The sequence below is a fragment of the Amblyomma maculatum genome, chromosome 1, assembly GCF_055883805.1.
Source record: "Amblyomma maculatum isolate TAMU_Amacu chromosome 1, ASM5588380v1, whole genome shotgun sequence".
NCBI lineage: Eukaryota > Metazoa > Arthropoda > Arachnida > Ixodida > Ixodidae > Amblyomma > Amblyomma maculatum.
Window position 1 is genome coordinate 364,524,023 of NC_139344.1, and position 19,722 is coordinate 364,543,744.

At 43.5% G+C, this 19,722-nt stretch overlaps 1 protein-coding gene across 1 annotated transcript in view; it reads right to left on the minus strand.

Annotated features, from left to right (window-relative positions):
- Positions 1–7,400: 7,400 nt before the first annotated feature.
- The window catches only part of LOC146208003 (beta-hexosaminidase subunit beta-like), a 40,719-nt gene continuing 28,397 nt past the window's right edge, over positions 7,401–19,722 (minus strand). The window contains exons 8-12 of the mRNA XM_084587209.1: positions 12,971–13,046; positions 11,278–11,434; positions 10,218–10,308; positions 8,638–8,742; positions 7,401–7,461 (exon numbers count right to left, since the gene is read on the minus strand). Of these exons, the coding sequence (XP_084443335.1) occupies positions 7,401–7,461; positions 8,638–8,742; positions 10,218–10,308; positions 11,278–11,434; positions 12,971–13,046 (490 nt within the window). The remainder of the gene's footprint in view (positions 7,462–8,637; positions 8,743–10,217; positions 10,309–11,277; positions 11,435–12,970; positions 13,047–19,722) is intronic.

The window sequence follows — 19,722 nt, forward strand, 5'->3', positions numbered from 1 at the left end:
CGTACGACGCGCCGCACGATTGTCGGCGATACGGACCCAAGCTCGTTCAAGAAGCGAACCATTAGACCAGGACTCTCTGGTGGTTCTCTTTTCTCGTCGTCTTCTTTTATGTAGCGTGCCGTCTGGTAACAGTCTATCGTCGTCATCTTCTTTACCTTTTACAGATTCCTATGCCCCCTGATCAAGGCTCGATAGCTTAGCTGGAAGCATTACTAATCACAATTGCTTCAGGTTCGTCCGCAGAATGGTTACGAAGAAAACAATGGTTCCAGAGAGCGAGAGAGAGAAAGAGAATATCGACTTTACTATATTCAAAGGATTACGAGAATGATTCGCCCATGATGCGGGAAACGATTGCAGAAGCATGGATGGCGATGGTGAACCCAGAGAGATTGGTTCGGTCGGAATGAATTGGTTTTCGGCTCTAATTTGATTAAAATCATCCACAATTTCGGCATAAATTTACGACCTGTGAACTGATGCACAGGTACTGGTGCTGACGCTGTTTCTTTAGTAAGGCTTCTTAAATCGCACTATTCCCATAACATTGCCGTCGCTCTATACAGGAACCTTGAAAAGATCAATGCTAGCTATGTATAGCCTGTATGTCACTAAAATATGACCCCTGCTGCTGTCTTCTTTTGAATGCCTCAGATGACTTGGCGCATAACTAATTTTTTTTGTTTGTTTAACTTTAGTTTTCCTAAAATTTCAACCAAAGAAGAGCATTATCAAGAGCAAGATCGGGGTCATGTAAATTGTATGGCAGGTCGAAATTAAAGAAGGCTACCATGGCGGTATGACGACAGGCCATGGATACTGGCCGAGACGTTTGGCTGAGTGCTATGAGTGAGTAGGCCAAGCACACAGCAGACGGCTGTGAGTTGGACAAAGTATATCGAACGCGTGTGATGTTAGCGATTTTATGGCGCCTCCTTTGCACGCCTTTTTGGTTGTTTAGTGAAGTTTAGGATTCTTGTAGAGCTCTACGTGAACTCATGATAATTGTATTGACGTTGCTGAACGGTTCATTGCTAATGAATACGGCAGATGCTGCACAATTCATGAATATACGAAAAGTTACCAAACAAAGAGCTACGCAGTAACTCAGTGCTAAAACTCCCGAATTTCCACCGAAGCATATGAACGGACTGTTGTGACTATTGTACACTTTGAACGGACCCCGGAGTAAAATTACAAACTACAAAGCCACTTAAATCACTCTCGCAATGCTTGACATTCCAGTCTTACTGTATGCCTTTTCGCTGATGGTCTTATTTCATTCTCTGTTTGTCAACTCTCTCACCGAGTGCAGAAACTCTCCACTAGACGTGGTACTGAGCAAAGTTGAGTTAAAATATTTAGCAGCTAAAGCAAATCTCATGCACACCGAACGTCAGCTACCAGTTCGCGAATCCTTCCGACAAAGATTTCGACGTAAAGTTTGTTTCAGCTGCAGATCAATTTCAAATACCGCACTGTTTCAGGCAGGAACTGGGTTCAAGAGATTCTACACAAAGATCACTGTAATTCATAAACTCATGCCACTTATTCGCACGCACGCACGCACTCGCGCGCGCGCGCGCGCGCACACACACACACACACACACACACACACACACACACACACACACACACACACACACACACACACACACACACACACACACACACACACACACACACACACACACACACACACACACACACACACACACACACACACACACACACACACACACACACACACACACACACACACACACACACACACACACACACACACACACACACACACACACACACACACACACACACACACACACACACACACACACACACACACACACACACAGAACTTTTGTTCGGCCTTTTGTTTTACCTACATTCCAAGTGATCTATACATCATTTGTGACATTAATATTTGAGTCGACTTGAGAGTGGTGCTCTTCATCATAGATCGTGAAGGCCTTTTTATATCTCTGCTCGCTCATAGTACAATACGTAACAGCACAGACTCCTGTAAGCACCGCATAATAAGGTGATTTTAGCAAAAGTAACGACCAGGACTTCAGGTTAAGCGTGATACTTTACTTCAAACTCCATGTAGTCACTTGAAGTTCTCCCCCTTAGATTCATTATAAATAAATGGTGGTTTAAGAAGAGAACTGAGAAGGTCTAGCGTATCAACGAAATAATTCTACGCGAAGCCTGCGAACTCACTGTGATTCAAGATTGTAAAATTTTTCAAACTGAAGACTTTGCCATAAGTTTTAAAAAAAATTAACTGAGGGGTACGCAATTATTCCATGGCTTATATTTCATACGATTGCTAACAAGTATGCCGAAGGCACATGTAAGTCCTGTATTCACTCATAACGTACACTGCCAACGTGACTTCATGTGCGGAGCTTGGGCTTGGGTACGATCCGCGATTAGCTTTCCGTACTGTAAGAAATTTTTGTTGACGGAAAAATTTTCTGTCAGCTGTCCTGCAAAAATGTTTGTTTTTCAGTGTTTTTGTTTGTAGATTCTTGCCATCTAACTAGTATTTTTTTACGATTAAAAGAAAACTGCGAAAAGAAATTGTGTGTTATGCTGTACTTTCTGCTTTCAATCTGCTGTTATTTCACATGTTTTTATACCTAAAGAAATGAAAATTTTATAAACTATGCAGCCTCTTAACAGGTTTCTCTCAGTTAATATTATTATTGAGGCAAAACCCTTATTAGCCCCATTGGACTAAAACCTCTGTCGGCGTTATCTAGATGGTACCCGTGCATTTGACCTCGCAGCAGCCTGTGTCTATCTAAGCAAGCGCCAAGTAGGACAACGGCATGCACGTACCGAGGGAGCAGAGGCTTCCGATCTGTTCTTGTCCCCTAAGTGCTCTTAAAGCATCACTAACAGACTTCCACATGGCGCCAGTTGTTACACCTCTCAATATCAAAATAGTAACGAAACCGTTCTTCGGACAGTGCATCCGGGTGTAGTACCACTTCCTCTCCCATTTAGCGTGCGCCTGCTATCGAATAAGAGGCAGTTTGCTATAGGAGTTCGAACCGACGACATATACCCTATACCTGCAGTTGCATGCCTTCTGGGGCAACCGGAGTCCCACTGTAGTGTCTCAAACTGCGCGCGCTCTTTTCCATTTGTAGTGGTGCTGGCGTTTGCTTCGCGAGTGTGCATGGACTAGGTGTCAGGTTTGGGGGCGGCATGTAATATTTCTTCCAAAATTTGTTCCTGTTTTAAAGTCAGTGATTCTAAAACCACACTCGTCATGTTTTTTTGGTGACTTCTGAATTTTGTTTCTGATGTACTGGTGATGCAAATTGCACCTCCTTTCTGAATAAGATTTGATTAAATTTTTTTGCTGATTCTTAATAATTGTGACGTATAACGGAAATATCTGGGGTGCATTCCTGCGTGAACTATGATAAATTTTAACTGGTGGTTTGGGAGAAATAAAAAAAATATGTATCAAATGAAATTTCTTGTATTTTCTTTCTAATATTACACAGATGCTGAAGTAATGCCCTCTTCAACGCAGCGTAAACACAAATATTGTTCACTTTCTCTTAAAGCTGTAATGAATAAGTAAACAGTTTAAATCAACCCTCTGAAAGCAGCAAGTAACAACAACGTGGAGAATACGCGTAATAAATAGAGTAGAAATATATGCTACCCTGATGCGTTTCCCGGATCCGGCCATCTTCATAGCCCACACTTCTGCTCATATATCTCCGATGGGAAGCCCCCAGGTGGTGAGCTGATAATCGCAGTTTTGTAAAAGAACATCTGTCGTTATGTGCACTCTATAGCGGACTATAACGGGGAGATTTGACTGCAAAGATATGTTAGCTAATGTGCATTAGTACTACGCGAGCAATTGAAAAAAATTAGTTGTGGTTTAGCTCTGGCTAACCCTATTTGAATTCCGAAAGCAACGGCAGCTTCTATTGCCTGCTACATTATTCCCCTATCATGTTCTATCAGTGTAAGGTGCTACGTTATTGGGGACACTTAAGCTTATCTTTTAACGGTATGGCGCGAGAGTGTAAGCTACCAGCCCACATATAAAGTCACTATTTAACCAAGCCGTATGGACGTGTCTGCGTGTCGTAGAGGTAACGAGAATGCAAACGGTTCTAGCAGGCTGATTCTGATATCACCCTCCAATATGAAAGGAGTGACCCGAGTTGGCAGCTCCTGCCCGTGGCTAAGGGGCTATCTGCATTCAAATGTCATGGCAGGCTAATTTTTATTGCGAAAGCAATACTACGCCAGGTCTAACCACTCGTCGCATGGCCCGTGACCCGTGGACCTCCCTGCTCCTCGAGGATGAGAAGATGACGAAGAAAAAAATTACAAGAGTTCAACGCTGCCGAACTGAGCGAAAGCATTCGCTGCGGGTGACCGAGCGTTCTTCTTTGCTTTTTCTTCTTCCTCAGCCCACATATAAAGCCCCACTTTAACCAAGCCGTATGAACGTGCTATAGTGGCCTATAGGGGTAACGTGAATGCCAAGCAGGCTGATTCTGGCATAACCATCCCATGTGAAACGAGAGACCCAAGTTGGCAGCTCTTGCCAACTGAGCCGCGGCTCCGACCGCGCCACGCCGACCGCTTGAGTTGGGAGCCCAGTTCTCACCCTAGCGTCACGTGGAATGCGACCTCACAGCGTAGCGCCGCCGAGCTACGCTGAAGGCTCGAAACCTAGAGTAGTATTGCTTTCGCAATAGAACGAACAAGAAGGAGAAGAAGACGAAGAAGACGATGAAGACGACAATGAAGGCGACGAATAAGAAGGTGATGAAGAAGACGATAACGAAGACGACGAAGAAGAAGAAGAATAACGCTCGGTCACCCGTATCTAATGCTTTGCCATTTTGTCTGAGGTCATCATCATTATCTAACGCTTTGGCTCCATATTCGGTTCAGCAGCATTGTACCGTTCGTTTTTTTTATGAGCAGACCGTAGCTACGCCTCTTCACAGCGTATACCTGCGGCCAGTCGAGGTCTCGCTTTGGTTTTGATAGTATTTCTTTCGCAATAAGAATGTACAGATGATGCTTGAAAAGAATATTACTCTGACGTCTTCATCCATCCCGAGTTCTGTTGACTTTTTGCATCAGAACAGTTTTCCAAAATCTCAAGATTTTGTCAGCATGATGCAGAAAACCTGTTGTAAAAACTCAGCAGCAATTTTTGATACCGATATGATTTAAGAACACAACAGATGTTGCTTTCGTGATTAATTTTCATGACTCATCATAATTACATACTAATAATATATATTCAATATTCATTTTTGTAACGGATATCGGCGTGGAGTGAGGGTACATATTGGCCTCGGAAGCAAGGCTCAAGAATCCAGGCAGGAGCCAAGCTGGGTGCAGATGCACGGTTGGAGAACGGGACGGGCCAACTGGGTGTAAGTGCGTACACAGGTGATGGAGCGGAGACTTACTTAGACGAAGACAGAAGGGGTGCCCGCTGAGATGTCCCGTGTACTTCTTTGCTTGTGTTAGTGTATTTCGCTGGCTCAATATGTTGGCTTAGATATTTTGGCGTGAGTTGCTGTAATGCGAGGAGCAATGTTTCTTGTACCACTGGAAACGCTTTGGCTTTGTCGATAGACTATTAGCGCCACAGTGTTTTCTCTTCCCGCCCCCGTCCTGTTTTAATCGTCGCATTGCGTTGTCGCGAATCTCAACCGCATGATTTGCTGCGCAGTGACGTTCAATGTTGTATCTTTACAGGGTACATTTTGTTTATCCGGAATAAACCGGTGACAGACCGGATTTGTCACTCGTGGGGTGAGACTACGGCTAGCGGTACCGTTCTCTAGAAGGCGGAGCCTCCAGCCTTAAGATCAAGGTTTTGGCACATAGCCACGGGACCAATAGTTCGTAGGTTTATGAGGTAGCGGCTTCAGGTACACAGATTTGCTGCTTTTTGTTTTCCTGAAGTCTTTTTGTGAATGGCATATAAAAGGCATTCTATGTATCGGAGAGGAAAATTTCAGCAAAGATACCTGTAATTTCGCACCCATTTCGTAGACTGCGCCCACAAATTTTGCCCTTACGCTCAGTTCTAGAATTAAAAATAGTGCTGCAAGCATACAACCTTCGAAGAACATAATACGCGCTAATTTCGCAGAGAGCATCTTGGCGCGCTTCTCGGTGCATGAAGAATGGAGATTAAACAGCACAAGAACAAAGACTGATTTTTGTGACTAAATTCCTTCTGTTCGCCAACACACATCATTTGTTCGTCAGCGCCTGTGTTGTGCTGTCGCGTCCTTGTTTTCGCGCTGTTTTTTTATCGCCATTTCATTTTCCTAAATTGACGTTACTTCCTTCTAATAGTGCAGTATGAGCCTGTAAATTTTAGAGCAGGACATTCTTCAGGGAAACTCAAAATGCTATCAAAGCAACCAAACATTCTAACATTCCGGAGCTGATGGTCGACATTACTTCCACAGCAGAAATAAAAAAAAAATTATTTTGGCCACAATATTGCAATAGGTGATGATACATGTGACTGTGCTATCTAAAAACAAAAAGCTATGCTTTATTGATTTCCATTTGCTCACATATTTGTCCGTACAAAAGATAGCCTTGTAGGCTCTCAAACAAGCAAAAAAAAAATGAACATGTCGTACACCTGAAGACATACCTCTGCAAACATGACTACGTGCGCAATTATATCAGGTGCTGCCCTTTCCACTTAGAGACTCTGGTAACGCTGCACTACTTAAGCTGGGCATCTAAGCCACTGCCGAAGAAACAAAATAGTGTATATTCGATGAATATTGTATGCCTAACGAACTAAATGTAACTGGGGCAGCATATGCGTGGTAAAACCCTGCAACATATCTGCTGTCCTATTGAGGTGCAAAGAGCCATCGCGATGTCAGCAGAACTTGTCGGGCTAGTTGATTCTGAATCCAATGCGAGGAAAGAGCTGCGCTAGCAATACGTGGACTAAGAGGAGACAAGACTGCGTTTGTGCGCGTTACAGGGTTCTTAGTGTTCGTTACAGTTACAGTGTGCGTCTTGCATCGTCGTCCACGCCTTGCTAACACACCTCCTTCCATGAAGCGAAGGGAGGTCATTGCAGCATTTGTCACAAAATTATTTACACCAATACTAATCTACCGTCAGGTAAAATTTCCTCGTAAAATTCCATTTCCCTTGTCTCACCTGTAGAATTCGCGCTTTCACCCGGGCTTGGCAGAACGAAGAAAATGAAACCCCGTAGAACACTGAAAGCTCAAATTAGCAGAAAATTGAAAACAGATATCGATTTTATGATCATTATTATTTTCTGCCTCAAAAGCATTGTCAGCTGGTAGTTTGTTTACGGTATTCCGTTCCATTATTTTCATCTTCTAGTAGAGGACGTCACAGGGACAATATCCGGGTCCTACCGGCTGCGCTGCCACACCCCTCCTGAAAGGCAAAGAGGCATGCTGGAGCAAAGATCAATGATTACACGAGTAGATAAGAGCAGTTGAGATATTTGGGATGATAGCATGCCTTACGCAAATTCGCATTCGTTCGTGCAATTTGACAGAAAACGGGGGATAATCAAGCTACTGTGAAAATGCGCCAGGGTGATAAAAGCGTTAAGCAGTGCAGATTGGTGTCTACCAATACTGTTGACGCCAAGTGTGTTTCTCAGAAACGTAATGTGAATAATAAAAACTTATAGATCAATTGCACTGGGGGAATGCGAAAGCTTTGCGAAGGCTTTGGCTACATTGGTGCGTCCTGGTCGACGCCTTTCTACTAGTACTTATCCCATACTTTTTGACTCATGACTGACATGACTCATGACCCGTCACTCTTAACTGGCATGACTCGATACATTCATGTGACAAGACTAATGCCTCATGACTTGATGCACTTCTTTACACCATGACTTACAACTCTCATCAAGTCAATGACTGATGACGTCACTTGGTGATGGCTTCACGACGTGACCAATTCCGAGGACTCATTTTGCGGGCACTTCCGGCGCCAGCATAGCCTACTCATGTTAACAATTGTGGGATCATAATTCATAATGATGATTATTATAAGAAAACATGTACTGGTACCTTAAAGGGGTTTGTCCCATGGTGAGAGTGGACCAAAGTCAAGGTTTCCTGCGGCTTTTGTTGCCTGCTGCGCCCGGAAGTGCGAAACACCTCGCAGCGTCATTAGCGATGGAAACTGAACCGCTTTGAAAGTGGAAATCTCCAAGTTTACATTAAATTTTTTTGCTTTGATGTACGCCCATGTGAACAAAACAAACAAAAAAAAATGCAGTAACTTGTCGAAAGCACATTTTCACGTGAAAGTGAATTACTGCCTAATGTCAACCTCGATATATATACATAAAAACTGTCGCTTTCAAACCTATTTTCATTACTTCTGTGCTAAATTAACAATGTCAGCTGCCGAAGAAGGTCAAGTGCGCGTAGGTTGCTTGACGCATCCGTTCCTTTTTTTTTTTTTCGCATAGAACATTGCCATCAACAGTGGTTTTCATTTGTATAAAAGTGGGAGGTTAGTCGAATGTAGGGATTCGCGCTTTGCTTTTCCCAACGTAGTTCTCGGCCTGTGACTAATCGCGGTGCTTACTTGAGCATCAGGCAGCGCATCTGTGCCAGCCTTCCTTCGACATCCCGCATGTCGCGATGTTTGCGGGGGCTCCAGAGCGCTTCCGCCACAGCTGACGCCCAAGGCCTGAAAAAGTTGCGTGCTTTATAGAGCGTTGGTATAGGTAGACCTGCCGTCATTCTATTGGATAGGGATGTTGAGCTGCAATTACATTTCAGCGTTGTATTTTATTTTAGCTCTACATCGGAAGATCAGGCCCTTCCATCAATATACTCTTAGGCATATCTGACAATATTCCCCTATTGCCCCACAAGTAAACGCGAACTCAAAAAACATTCACTTCAGTACGACTGACTGCATAAGACGAACCGCGGCAATTTTGAAAGGATAATTTAAAGAAGAATCAGTTGTAGCATTCGGCGCTTTATAAAACAATAGACAGCTAACGGCCAGCACGTCGCAGTACAGAGCACCTAATAAAGCGAGCTCCGAACATATTCTCACTCTATCACGTATTTCTCGTTAGCACACTTCTTAGCAGCATACTGCAGTCTGTATTTCTGAAACGTTGTCGCACTACTAAAACCAGTATTTTTCAAGTGAAAACGCCAATCGTTACGATGGAGTTGATTTCACGTAGTGAATTATAAGTAAAAAAAATACATATTAACTTATGCAACTAATTAGGTTAGTTTAGGTTGGTTTGGTTTGGTTTGTGGGGTTTAACGTCCCAAAGCGACTCAGGCTATGACAGACGTCGTAGTGGAGGGCTCCGGAAATTTCAGCCACCTGGGGTTCTTTAACGTGCACTCACATCGCACAGAACACGGGCGCATTGCTTTTCGCCTCCATCGAAAAGCAGCCGCCAAGGCCGGTTAACTAAACTAAATTAACATATGATTGATAATGAAGATTGAGTTAACTTGTATGACTTATTCGCAAGGTGGCTAACGAAAGATGCGCAACTCTCAAGGCGTATGTATTCATTATTTGTACCGTTTACTTTAATGGCAGCAAAATCAGCTTTACATTCGGGCCCGTGTGATCCACCTTGTCATGATTCTTACTTCAGTGCGTTTTTGAAGGGCCCATGAAAAGTTATTTACTAGAATTTTAAACGCGCAATAGCAAGATGTATACCATCTATCTTCTATGCAAAGCAAAAATGTTTAAGCTAGCTCCATTAGCACCAAAAATATGGGCGATCAGAAATGATTCCCCTCCTCTCTCCTTCAACTCAATCCACACCGGCGCGCAAGAAAAAAAAAAGAAAAGTCGAGACGGCGTCTCGCCACACCGGCCGAACTTGGGAGCTTCCAATAAATGGGCGCGCCGACCAGCCCCAGGACGTCAGTAGGGAGGGTTGCGCACGGCAATTTGTCCCGTAAATCGGCCGCGAGGGGTCACCAAGGCCACTTTTGCTATGTAAATCTTCAAATCTGACTCGAATGCTCAGAAAGATTACCTATATGATGTGCTTGCAATATAATTTTACACCAAGGGGCCCTTTAATGGAGCCGCGCGTCCTCTCTCAGAAGCAAGTATTTCTAAATGTTGTCCTTTGTCACGATGTTTGTCTTTTTCTAGCATGTTGGGCTCACCAGGTGCTGCTGATGATGTTCGTGCCATCGACGTACTGTCCAGACATGCCTGTTCCGCCCCCAAGAACGCGTCTCTTTTGCACCGCCGTCCCTGAAATAAGCACGTATAAGCGCATTTATTAGCAACACATCTGCCACATACATCATGAGCTGCTTCTAACTAAAATTCTTCCTTCTTTTTTTTTTTTACTCAAATTTCTCGTTTACGACGCAAAATTATTTGCTTTTACTAGACTTTCTGCAGAATGATACACCAAGGGGCAGCTGTAAGCTAGTGCAACAGCAAAAGATGAGCACGATGTGGCAGAGGCTGCACGGAAGGTGGTCATTCAAGCTTGTGACTAAGCCGCTTAAAACATATGCTGCGGACAATGCTGGTAGGCAAACGCGAACGTTTCGGTATTTGGTGTCTGAACATTTATATTTTTAAGGCTTCCGCGCGTCTTTCAATCAGCTAATTGGAAAAAGGATTTCACCTCATGTCAATTGAGGTGAACAGCCCCGCAGAGGAACGTCTCTGAGATAGCTCCCCCGTTTATCTGCCTCCTTATTATCATTATGACCTACCAATTGTCATATATGAACTAACGATCATCATACTCATTAATTATCTTACTTTCTGTAATTTTTGGCTGTGTGAATGGCTTTTATGACTTGCTAGTTATCATTACCACCTGCTGATTATCACGTGCTAATTACATTCTACTTAACTGGACGGGTTGAGTGCAAGCTTTCATGAAAGTGCCCAGAGGGACCACTCTCATGCTGCTGGGAGATTATATTGCAATTGCTGCCATCAGACCGCTCTGTATTAGGCCGAAATCGCGCTATTCTCAATTTCTTCGTTTCTTTAGATCTTTCGCCTCCCCTCTAATAAAATTGTTAGGCTGCACAGTCGGGGCCATTATCCAGTCTATACGCCCTAGTTGATACAAATGTGCGGGAAAAAGAAGCCACATTGACAAAGACTAACTCCTCGCCTTTCCCTTCCTGTGAACCAATTTAATAATTAATAACTAGGGTATTTGACAAATCTGCACAGGGTCAGACTTCAACTCACCCTGGAATCCGTGCGGGTCGCAGGAGTACAGGCGGGTCAGGTTGCGTTCCATCAGGCCTTCACAGAAGGCGAGAGCACGGTGGCCCTCCATCGTCACCGGGGCCATGCGTTCCGCCAGCTTTGATGAGAGCACTTCCACGAGCACGATGCGAGGCACCTGCAGAAGGGGATGGAAAAGAAACAGAGTGTGGACCTATACCGAAAGTGGAAAAGGCAGATCAGGATAGAAGCTTTCTTTGATAACTGAAGAGGCAGTGCCCTACTTTTTGAAGCTAGATCAGGGTGTCTTAGGACACGCAGCAACAAAAAGACATTTAACAAGGAAAATAGGACATGTGCAGTATGTGGTAAATCCACAGAAACAATTGACCATCTTATACTCAAATGTAATGGTATCCAACCGGAAGTCGATGCAGGCGCAGTCACTCTTCCTGAAGTTTTAGGGTTTAGAAACACCAGTGGCCGGGTGAAAGAACCTGCTTTGGAAGCTAGCAAAAAACGACTGGAAGATTGGTGGCTTAAAAGCAGAAAAGTGACATAGTGTTAATACTGTGGAAAGAAAAATTAATAGATAGATTGATGGTATAGTTAACCAATATAAAATAATAATTAAGAATAGATGGGGGGGGGGGGGGGGGGGGGGGAGTGAGCATGATAGCAACTGCTACCATCCCGTTTCAAAGGGGACGCTCCTATATACCTAACATCCGTCCATCCATCCATCCATCCATCCATCCATCCATCCGTCCATCCGTCCGTCCGTCCGTCCGTCCGTCCATCCATCCATCCATCCATCCATCCATCCATCCATCCATCCATCCATCCATCCGTCCGTCCGTCCGTCCGTCCGTCCGTCCGTCCGTCCGTCCGTCCGTCCGTCCGTCCGTCCGTCCGTCCGTCCGCCCGTCCGTCCGTCCGTCCGTCCGTCCGTCCGTCCGTCCGTCCATCCATCCATCCATCCATCCATCCATCCATCCATCCATCCAGCCATGAGTGTCATCTTGGAATAAAAAGAAACAGTCAGGGTAAGCTTTCCGGGACCTTTGCATTCTGTTTAAAGCTCGCTTGACCGAAGTCATGCAGGCACCTTCGTACGGCTTAGTTTAACAGGGCTTTATGCCTCTGTCGGAGGGTCCTTCCAGATAGGACTTCTTCACCTCGATAAATATTATGCCATGATCCCTTTACGTCTGTGTGGAATATTGACGCTTTATAAGGCGTGTATCCTTCCCCATGTCTTACTGTATTAGCCACTGAGACACAATATCTAAACACGTCGACAAATTTTCTTCCTCCCTTGCCTCTGCACCTTCCCTGTGATTATATTTCCATTGGCATTTTACTGATCCGAATGTTTCCAGGATCCATATTGAAGACAGCCGTGTAGCTCATTTAGACGGTTACACAATATAAAGTCAAAGAAGTTGTTCTAGTGCGATTTCCTAGCCCTGATGAGTGCAAACAACCTTCATTTTGCGACGCGCAGCTTCACAAATTCTGACTTCATGCCCACTCGAGATATTCAATAGGTTGGTGTGTTCACTGTGAATGGTGTCTCAAGAACTTGAGCCACACAATGGTCGATGAACCGATAAACGCTTCTTGAAGTGCGTGATCATGCGTTCAGAGGGCTCAGTGTGGCACCAGTAAATATTGTCTTACAATAAACCTGAGAGTAGCGAATATCACTCACCGTAATGTTCCAACGTTCAAGTATCTCGTCTGCCACGACCGCCGCCTTCCGCAATCGATAAGGGATCTGAAATAGTCTGCAAATAAAACGTAATAGCGTTCGCTAGTCTGACGTGTCCACTCCCGTGCTAAAAAACATGCTTGCACGACTACACGCTAAACGTAATGTCCAGTCCGGTAAAACTTTTTTCAAAGCTGAAATTTATAAATAATAGGCCTATGACCGTGTAATTCCACCATGAGATAAAATGAACAAACACGATCAGTCTGGCCATTCTGTCTGCCGATAGAAGTAATACAAGTAATACGGCTTTGCATGCGTAACAACGCCATCAGTTAGCTAACGGGAAACTATCCTTAAATAAAATATTGGTCTCCGAATAGCAATACAAACCAACTGTACTAATGCTCGCCACTGTGTACCTCATTCGAAAAAAGTTTCAGAGAATAACTCTCGTTCGTGCTAAACGCCCCGTGGGATCAAAATGAAGCCTGTGTGCTCGGACACTTGCTCCGCCATCATAATTTGACGGTTGAGCACACAACAACTGAGCACGGCATGGGTGAAAGGCCGCACACAGACAACGAGTCGCAACATCACGGGCATGAAGCTGCGCTGCGCAACCGGCTGCATTCTATCCATTGGACTATGTTATCTCACTGTGGAATGTAAGCACTGTGATAGGAGGTCACGTGACACCCTTAATATTATTTATAGGTTGATTTGGTCAAAAGCACTGGACGACAGAGCAGAAATGCTGACGTTGTAGGCCGTCCCTGCTTGGCCTCGGACTCCGGCGTTGTCAGGCATTCTTTGATAAACACTATTGAGTCCGGATCATAGGGTTTAACGTCCCAAAGAGATTCAGGCTTAGAGATGACAGGGCACGGGAAAAAATCTGAAAATTTAGGAAAAAAAAAACGTTTTGCTTGTTTTTCCCCGAGATATCGAAAACAGAAAAAAAAAAAAAGCCAAAAGGTACGATGCTCTTTATTTTTTAATATTTGCGCTAATCCCTAACATTGACAAATGGCTGCGTCTAAGTAGGAAACAACACTTGGAAAGTTACAGTGCACTATTTTTATTTGCTGCGATTCGGTTTTGGGCGTACAATTTAAACTTAGTTGTGAAGGTTTGTGATAAATTCTCAATATACTGAAATACTTCAGTATGCCGAAATGCTGCATTTTTTTTCTCTTTCCCCGAGTGTTGAAATATGAACGCATGAAATGCATTCTCGTTATGTTTGTTTTTATTTCGAATAAAGCCCGAAGAGAAGCTAGTCAGATCGTAGTCTTATCGACAAGAATGTTTCTCTCGGAGGCCGATGCCGGTGCGTCAGCAGCGACGCTTGCCGATTAGCCCACCGTCCGACGAGGACGCAGAAGCTGGTAGCTGCTGTACATCACAGCGCCGTTATAGTATGTCACTCTGCTGAGCTGAGATCTCACTAGTATTTATTGATATGATTCTCAGCTTCACAGAGTGGCAACGATGGTCCTGGTCAGGATAAAAAGCATTAAACGACACTTTGGAGCCGAATTAAATATATTTCAAGAGTTTGTCGTCCCCAGTAGTGGATCGTTATTAGGTGACCTTATTTACAACACATAACATGCTTTTTATAGCTTCTTTAATAATAATAAAATTTTAATGCACACAAAACGAACTGGAAGAACTCGTCATGAACAGATTGAAACATCTAGGAAGAAGCGAGCACAGAAAGACCGCCAATACTCCTTGCAGTGTATTTGATTTAGGAGAAATGCGACGAACTTTAGGCTGTATAAAAAAACTTAATAGGAAAATGAACACACCTCGGAGTTCACATGTATTACAAGAACAAACTAAGAAGGAGAACACGCGCAAGAAAAGAGCTCACTTGTTGTTGTTGTTGTTGTTTTTTTGTCAGAACCCAACTTGAAAAAAAAGGATCAGAACTATAAATATTTCACAAAAATGAAAGCACCAGTGGACAACAAAAGACCGGAACATTATGCAGCTTAAAAATGCTCAAATTTGTCTAATACCTATTTCTATGTGGTTGAGTTGGAGAAAACATTCACCGCACATAAAAGCACGCACACCTAAGAGCACTCATAGATACAAAAAATAGAAGAGGAACATACAGAAATGTGGTCTGCACATTTGGTCACGTGTTACATGTAAGGAATATTAAAATAAAGCTGAAATAGTAAAATTGACTGGAAAATAAAAAGCCCATTTGGATCTAAAATACAACTACTAGAACAAACCAGCAAGAAAAAAAAAAGGCGTTGACAAACCGTATTTCCACTCCACTGATTGGAAAAAAAGAAGAAAAAAAAATAGGATATACCTCGATTTCCAGAATTTGATCCGTGCATTACGCATGTCTAAAAGCTGAAATTTTGAATCATGCAGACTGTGTACGTGCGCAGTCTATGCATTATTTTATTTTTTCATATCATAAGCCAGAACCGGAGAAGTCTACCGATGGCTATAAAAAAACTAAACAAAAGAAACGTGTCCCAAATGGGTGCTCATGACATGTTACCTTACTAAATAACATGGAAAAATCAGCTTTGATATGGAATAAACTTCGATATGTAAGCGAATGCTGTCGCAGTAGCGAATAATGAATAACTTGCAGTGCTTGTAATGTATCTATTAGAACATGCACGGAACATAAGGAATAAAAATAAATAATAAATATGGTGACACATAAATGTTAATGTAGAGCCAGAGCAGGCACGGTCAGAACGGTTGCGAAGGCTCGTAAAAGACGGGGCTTTTCTGCAGCGTCCAACCCCGAGAAAATTCATTTTCTCACGTTCTTGACGTGAAATCAATGTAGCATAACAAAACACGCGGTTTTACTTTTTTAGCCATAAAATGCTTGTTATCCGCTGCACACTTCCTACTCAGATTCGGAAAGAAAAAAAAAACAACTTATTTTAAACCAAATGCACTATAAAACGCGGACAATACAGCAGATATGGAACTAAAAAAAACGCAATTTATTTTGAATAAGAATTCGCCTCTGCGGACTATACACCAGATGTGGACTAGAGTCTGGAAATTACGATAAATTACGAATGAAAAAAAAAATAAAAAAAAAACATCAGGATTGAAAAATCTCTGCGGCCAGAACTTTGTTCAATCGTACTACTACGAATCACTGCTGCTGTCGTTTCCGGCACTTCTCATCAAACTAGAGACGTTAAGGAATGAAAACCAGCCTCTGAATCTGTACTCAGTGTCATAATCTTGAGCCCATCCCTCCTCCCCCTCCCCTTTTTTTTTTTTTGTGCACACAGCCGAACGTTGACCACTTCGTCTCAGAAGAGGCAGATATGGTTACAACACATGGAGCAACAACCTTCTATAAAACCACAATATGTGTCATTTATGCCGCTTTATAACCATATAATGTAATGCAACATAAGTATGACCAGTAAATAGCTAGAAAAAAGGCTGCTTCTGCTTCAATGCACCTGTGTCTTGAAAATTATAAATAATCTGTATTTTACCAAACATCTAAATATTAAAAAAAAGAATGGCGTTCTTTCCTATTTTCTTTTTTGGGTTTTCAAAATTTCCTAAAATTTTACATCCATACTCAGGCTATGAAGGACGCCCTAGTAGAGGGGCTCCAGAATTTTCGACCACCTGGGGTTCTTTATGATGACCTAACACCGTACAGTGTACGTGCTCCTTGCTTCATTGAAAAGCTACCGCCGCGGCACGGATTGCACCAGCGTCCTCAGGTTCAGCAGACGGGCTAACTCTAGAGAAAAGTAACTAAATAAGTTAGGAAAATGTCTGAATTAGCAATCCAAAGTACAGTGCAAGCAGTGGAGAGGTCTACCCCACATGACACGAACTAAGCAACAACCCCTTATCCGGTCTTCTGTGGCTGTGGCTGTTGAACCCTTCGTATGTATAAAATCGAGGCCTTCATTTTCCCTATATTCGTTTACTGATTAGCCTGACGACAGCCTCGAATCCGGCAGCCTTGATGTCATAGTTACAGAGTGAGAGAGATATCAAAGAGCTCTCTCTACCCCCGTTAGTTCAAGTTTTGTGTGACACAAGCGGAAACACAGAGTGACCCACGCCAGCCGCTATGTTAGAGGTGCTGGAGAACACTCTCAAGTATAAGTTACATGGAGCATAAATACCTAAGAAAGAAGAAGATTAAACTGCTCTTGCTGCAGCTTAGTTGGTACAGCATCACACGCGAAATCGCCGATCGGGGGTTCTGATCCCACCGGTGTCTTGCGGTTGTTTTTTCTACTTTTTAATAAATTATATCCCCAATTACATCATTATTGCACGATCAGCACATAAAAAACCACCGATTCAATCACTGGCTGTTGGCTTCCTGTGTGTATATACTGCTATCAGAGTGTCACTGCACCAGGGTGTCTTGCTCACTCGGCCGGGAACTTTCGGGCTAGATGTGGAGTAGGTACAAGATTTCTCAGCATTACCTGGAGGCAAAGATGTGACCATTGTCTATGCGTATTTTCTAAAGAGCAAGTCATACACATAAGTCAAGATACAGTCCAAAGACAGACTCCTCCCGCACCACTAATGTATCGCGGTAGAGAAAGTTCCGAAATTGGAGATATAAATGAGAAGGTCCATTCAGACAAAAGTTTTTGATTGGAAGTTATTAAATGAAAGGGGGGAATGCTACTCAGCGACCCACAGCCGAGGCAGCGGGCCCGGGGAGACCCCACGTATCTCCCCTGGGACGTAGTCGAAGAGGTAGGTTGTAGGAAAAGGAGAAGTAGGTATGAAGATAGGGTTATGGGAGGTTGGAAGGAAATGTGGGCAGCGTAGGATTTTGACTGACAGACAATTCGAGACAAGCTCCCATACGGGCCTCCGTAAAGGGCGAGCACTCGCTCTTAGCCGAATATGCGGCCCTCGGGCCTAAGATCATTCCACCACCACAAGGCGTTTGCCGGGTCTCCGGCGTGACAGGTTCCTTACATGAAGCCCCTTTTCAGGTTCTCCGTCCCCCAAGCGGCTCCTGTCCCGGAAAATCTCGACAAATGGTTCTGAGAATTTTCATGCGGGCCTAAATCTTCCAGTAAAGTTGCTGGAGCAGAATAGGCGCTCTTGAAAAGGAAAACTTACCTGCGCAAAAAGGAGAGTATTGCGTTGCGGCTACCAATTAAAAGGCTGAATTCAGGTTTAGAGCTGAGCTATAGCCGAGACGAATACGCAACCCGATTTCCTGAAATCCGCCTTACTTTACAAAATGTGGCGCCCTCTGGGAATGGTTGAAAATTCGTCTGCTACTGGTTGAAAACGCCCTTGGTTTCTGGACAGCTACCGCCATCTATCACATACGCGTGTCACGAATACTAACCACACATGTCCTCCGAGATAAGCTACGGCTGCATCGATCTCGGAGGCCAAGAAGTGCGCATGCGCAGATGGGGCTGGTGGTTTGTGTTCAACCAGGGGAGAGGAGCGCATGCGCAGAGCGGCCTTGTGAAAAAGGCGGATTCCACACACAGCGGGATTTCTGGAAACCAGGCTGCGTATTCGTCTCAGCTATAGCTGCAACCTAAATCTAAATTCTGCCTTAGAGTTAGTAGCCGCAATGCCATACTCTGCTCTTTGCGCAAGTAAATTTTCCTTTTCAAGAGCGCCTTTTCTACTTCAGCAACTTTGACGGAAGATTTAGGCCCATATTAAATTTCTCAGAACCATTCGTCGAGATTTACCTCGACAGGAGCCGTATTGTTACGGCTCAATCTGCGCTTTAAGAAAAATAATGGCGAAGCCAAATACAAAATCCTATCTTCTCGGCAATCGTACGCTTCTACATGCTACATCAAGCACTCAGCTTTCCTGCTTTGCCTCTAGGTGATATCAAGAAACTGAAGCTGGGAGCACTTGCCGATATTTTGCAGCTATGCGTGGTTAGCGTGGTGCGCTGCTGAGTGCTTCATAAAATCAGCTCTCTGTCAAATATCGCAGAATATATTTATATATAGTGCAACTTCCATATATATTAACGTAGGTGTTCCGGCAATAGTGAGTCAGTTTTTGTTATCTGCACGCAATGATCAAAGTGGCTTCTGTGGCGTTCTTGTATCAGTATTGATGGACGTCAGAAAATAGATGAATAATTCTAGCTAGTAAGATAACAAATTTCAAATAGTAGTAGTACTAGATGCAGTACTACTACTGCTACTACTACTACTACTGTAGTAGATGCAGTACTACTACTGCTACTACTAGTACTACTACTACTACTACTACTACTACTACTACTGTACTAGATGCAGTACTACTACTGCTACTACTACTACTACTACTACTACTAGTTGTAGTAGTAGTAGTAGTAGTAGTAGTGGTAGTACTGCATCTACTACAGTAGTAGTAGTAGTAGTAGTAGTAGCAGTAGTAGTACTGCATCTAGTACTACTACTATTTGAAATTTGTTATCTTACTAGCTAGAATTATTCATCTATTTTCTGACGTCCATCAATACTGATACTATTACTACTACTACTACTACTACTACTACTACTACTACTACTACTACTACTACTACTACTACTACTACTACTACTACTACTTGTTCAAACTTTTTCTGCGAAGCGTTTAGGCAAGCAGGGAACCAAAACAAGCGACGACACAACAGACCTCAGCAGCAGCCTTATCGCGGCAGCTTGCCAAGCTAGGCAGTTCTGCTACAGCCTTGCGTCCGTATCGGACACGTACGTACTTGGATTTTACCACTT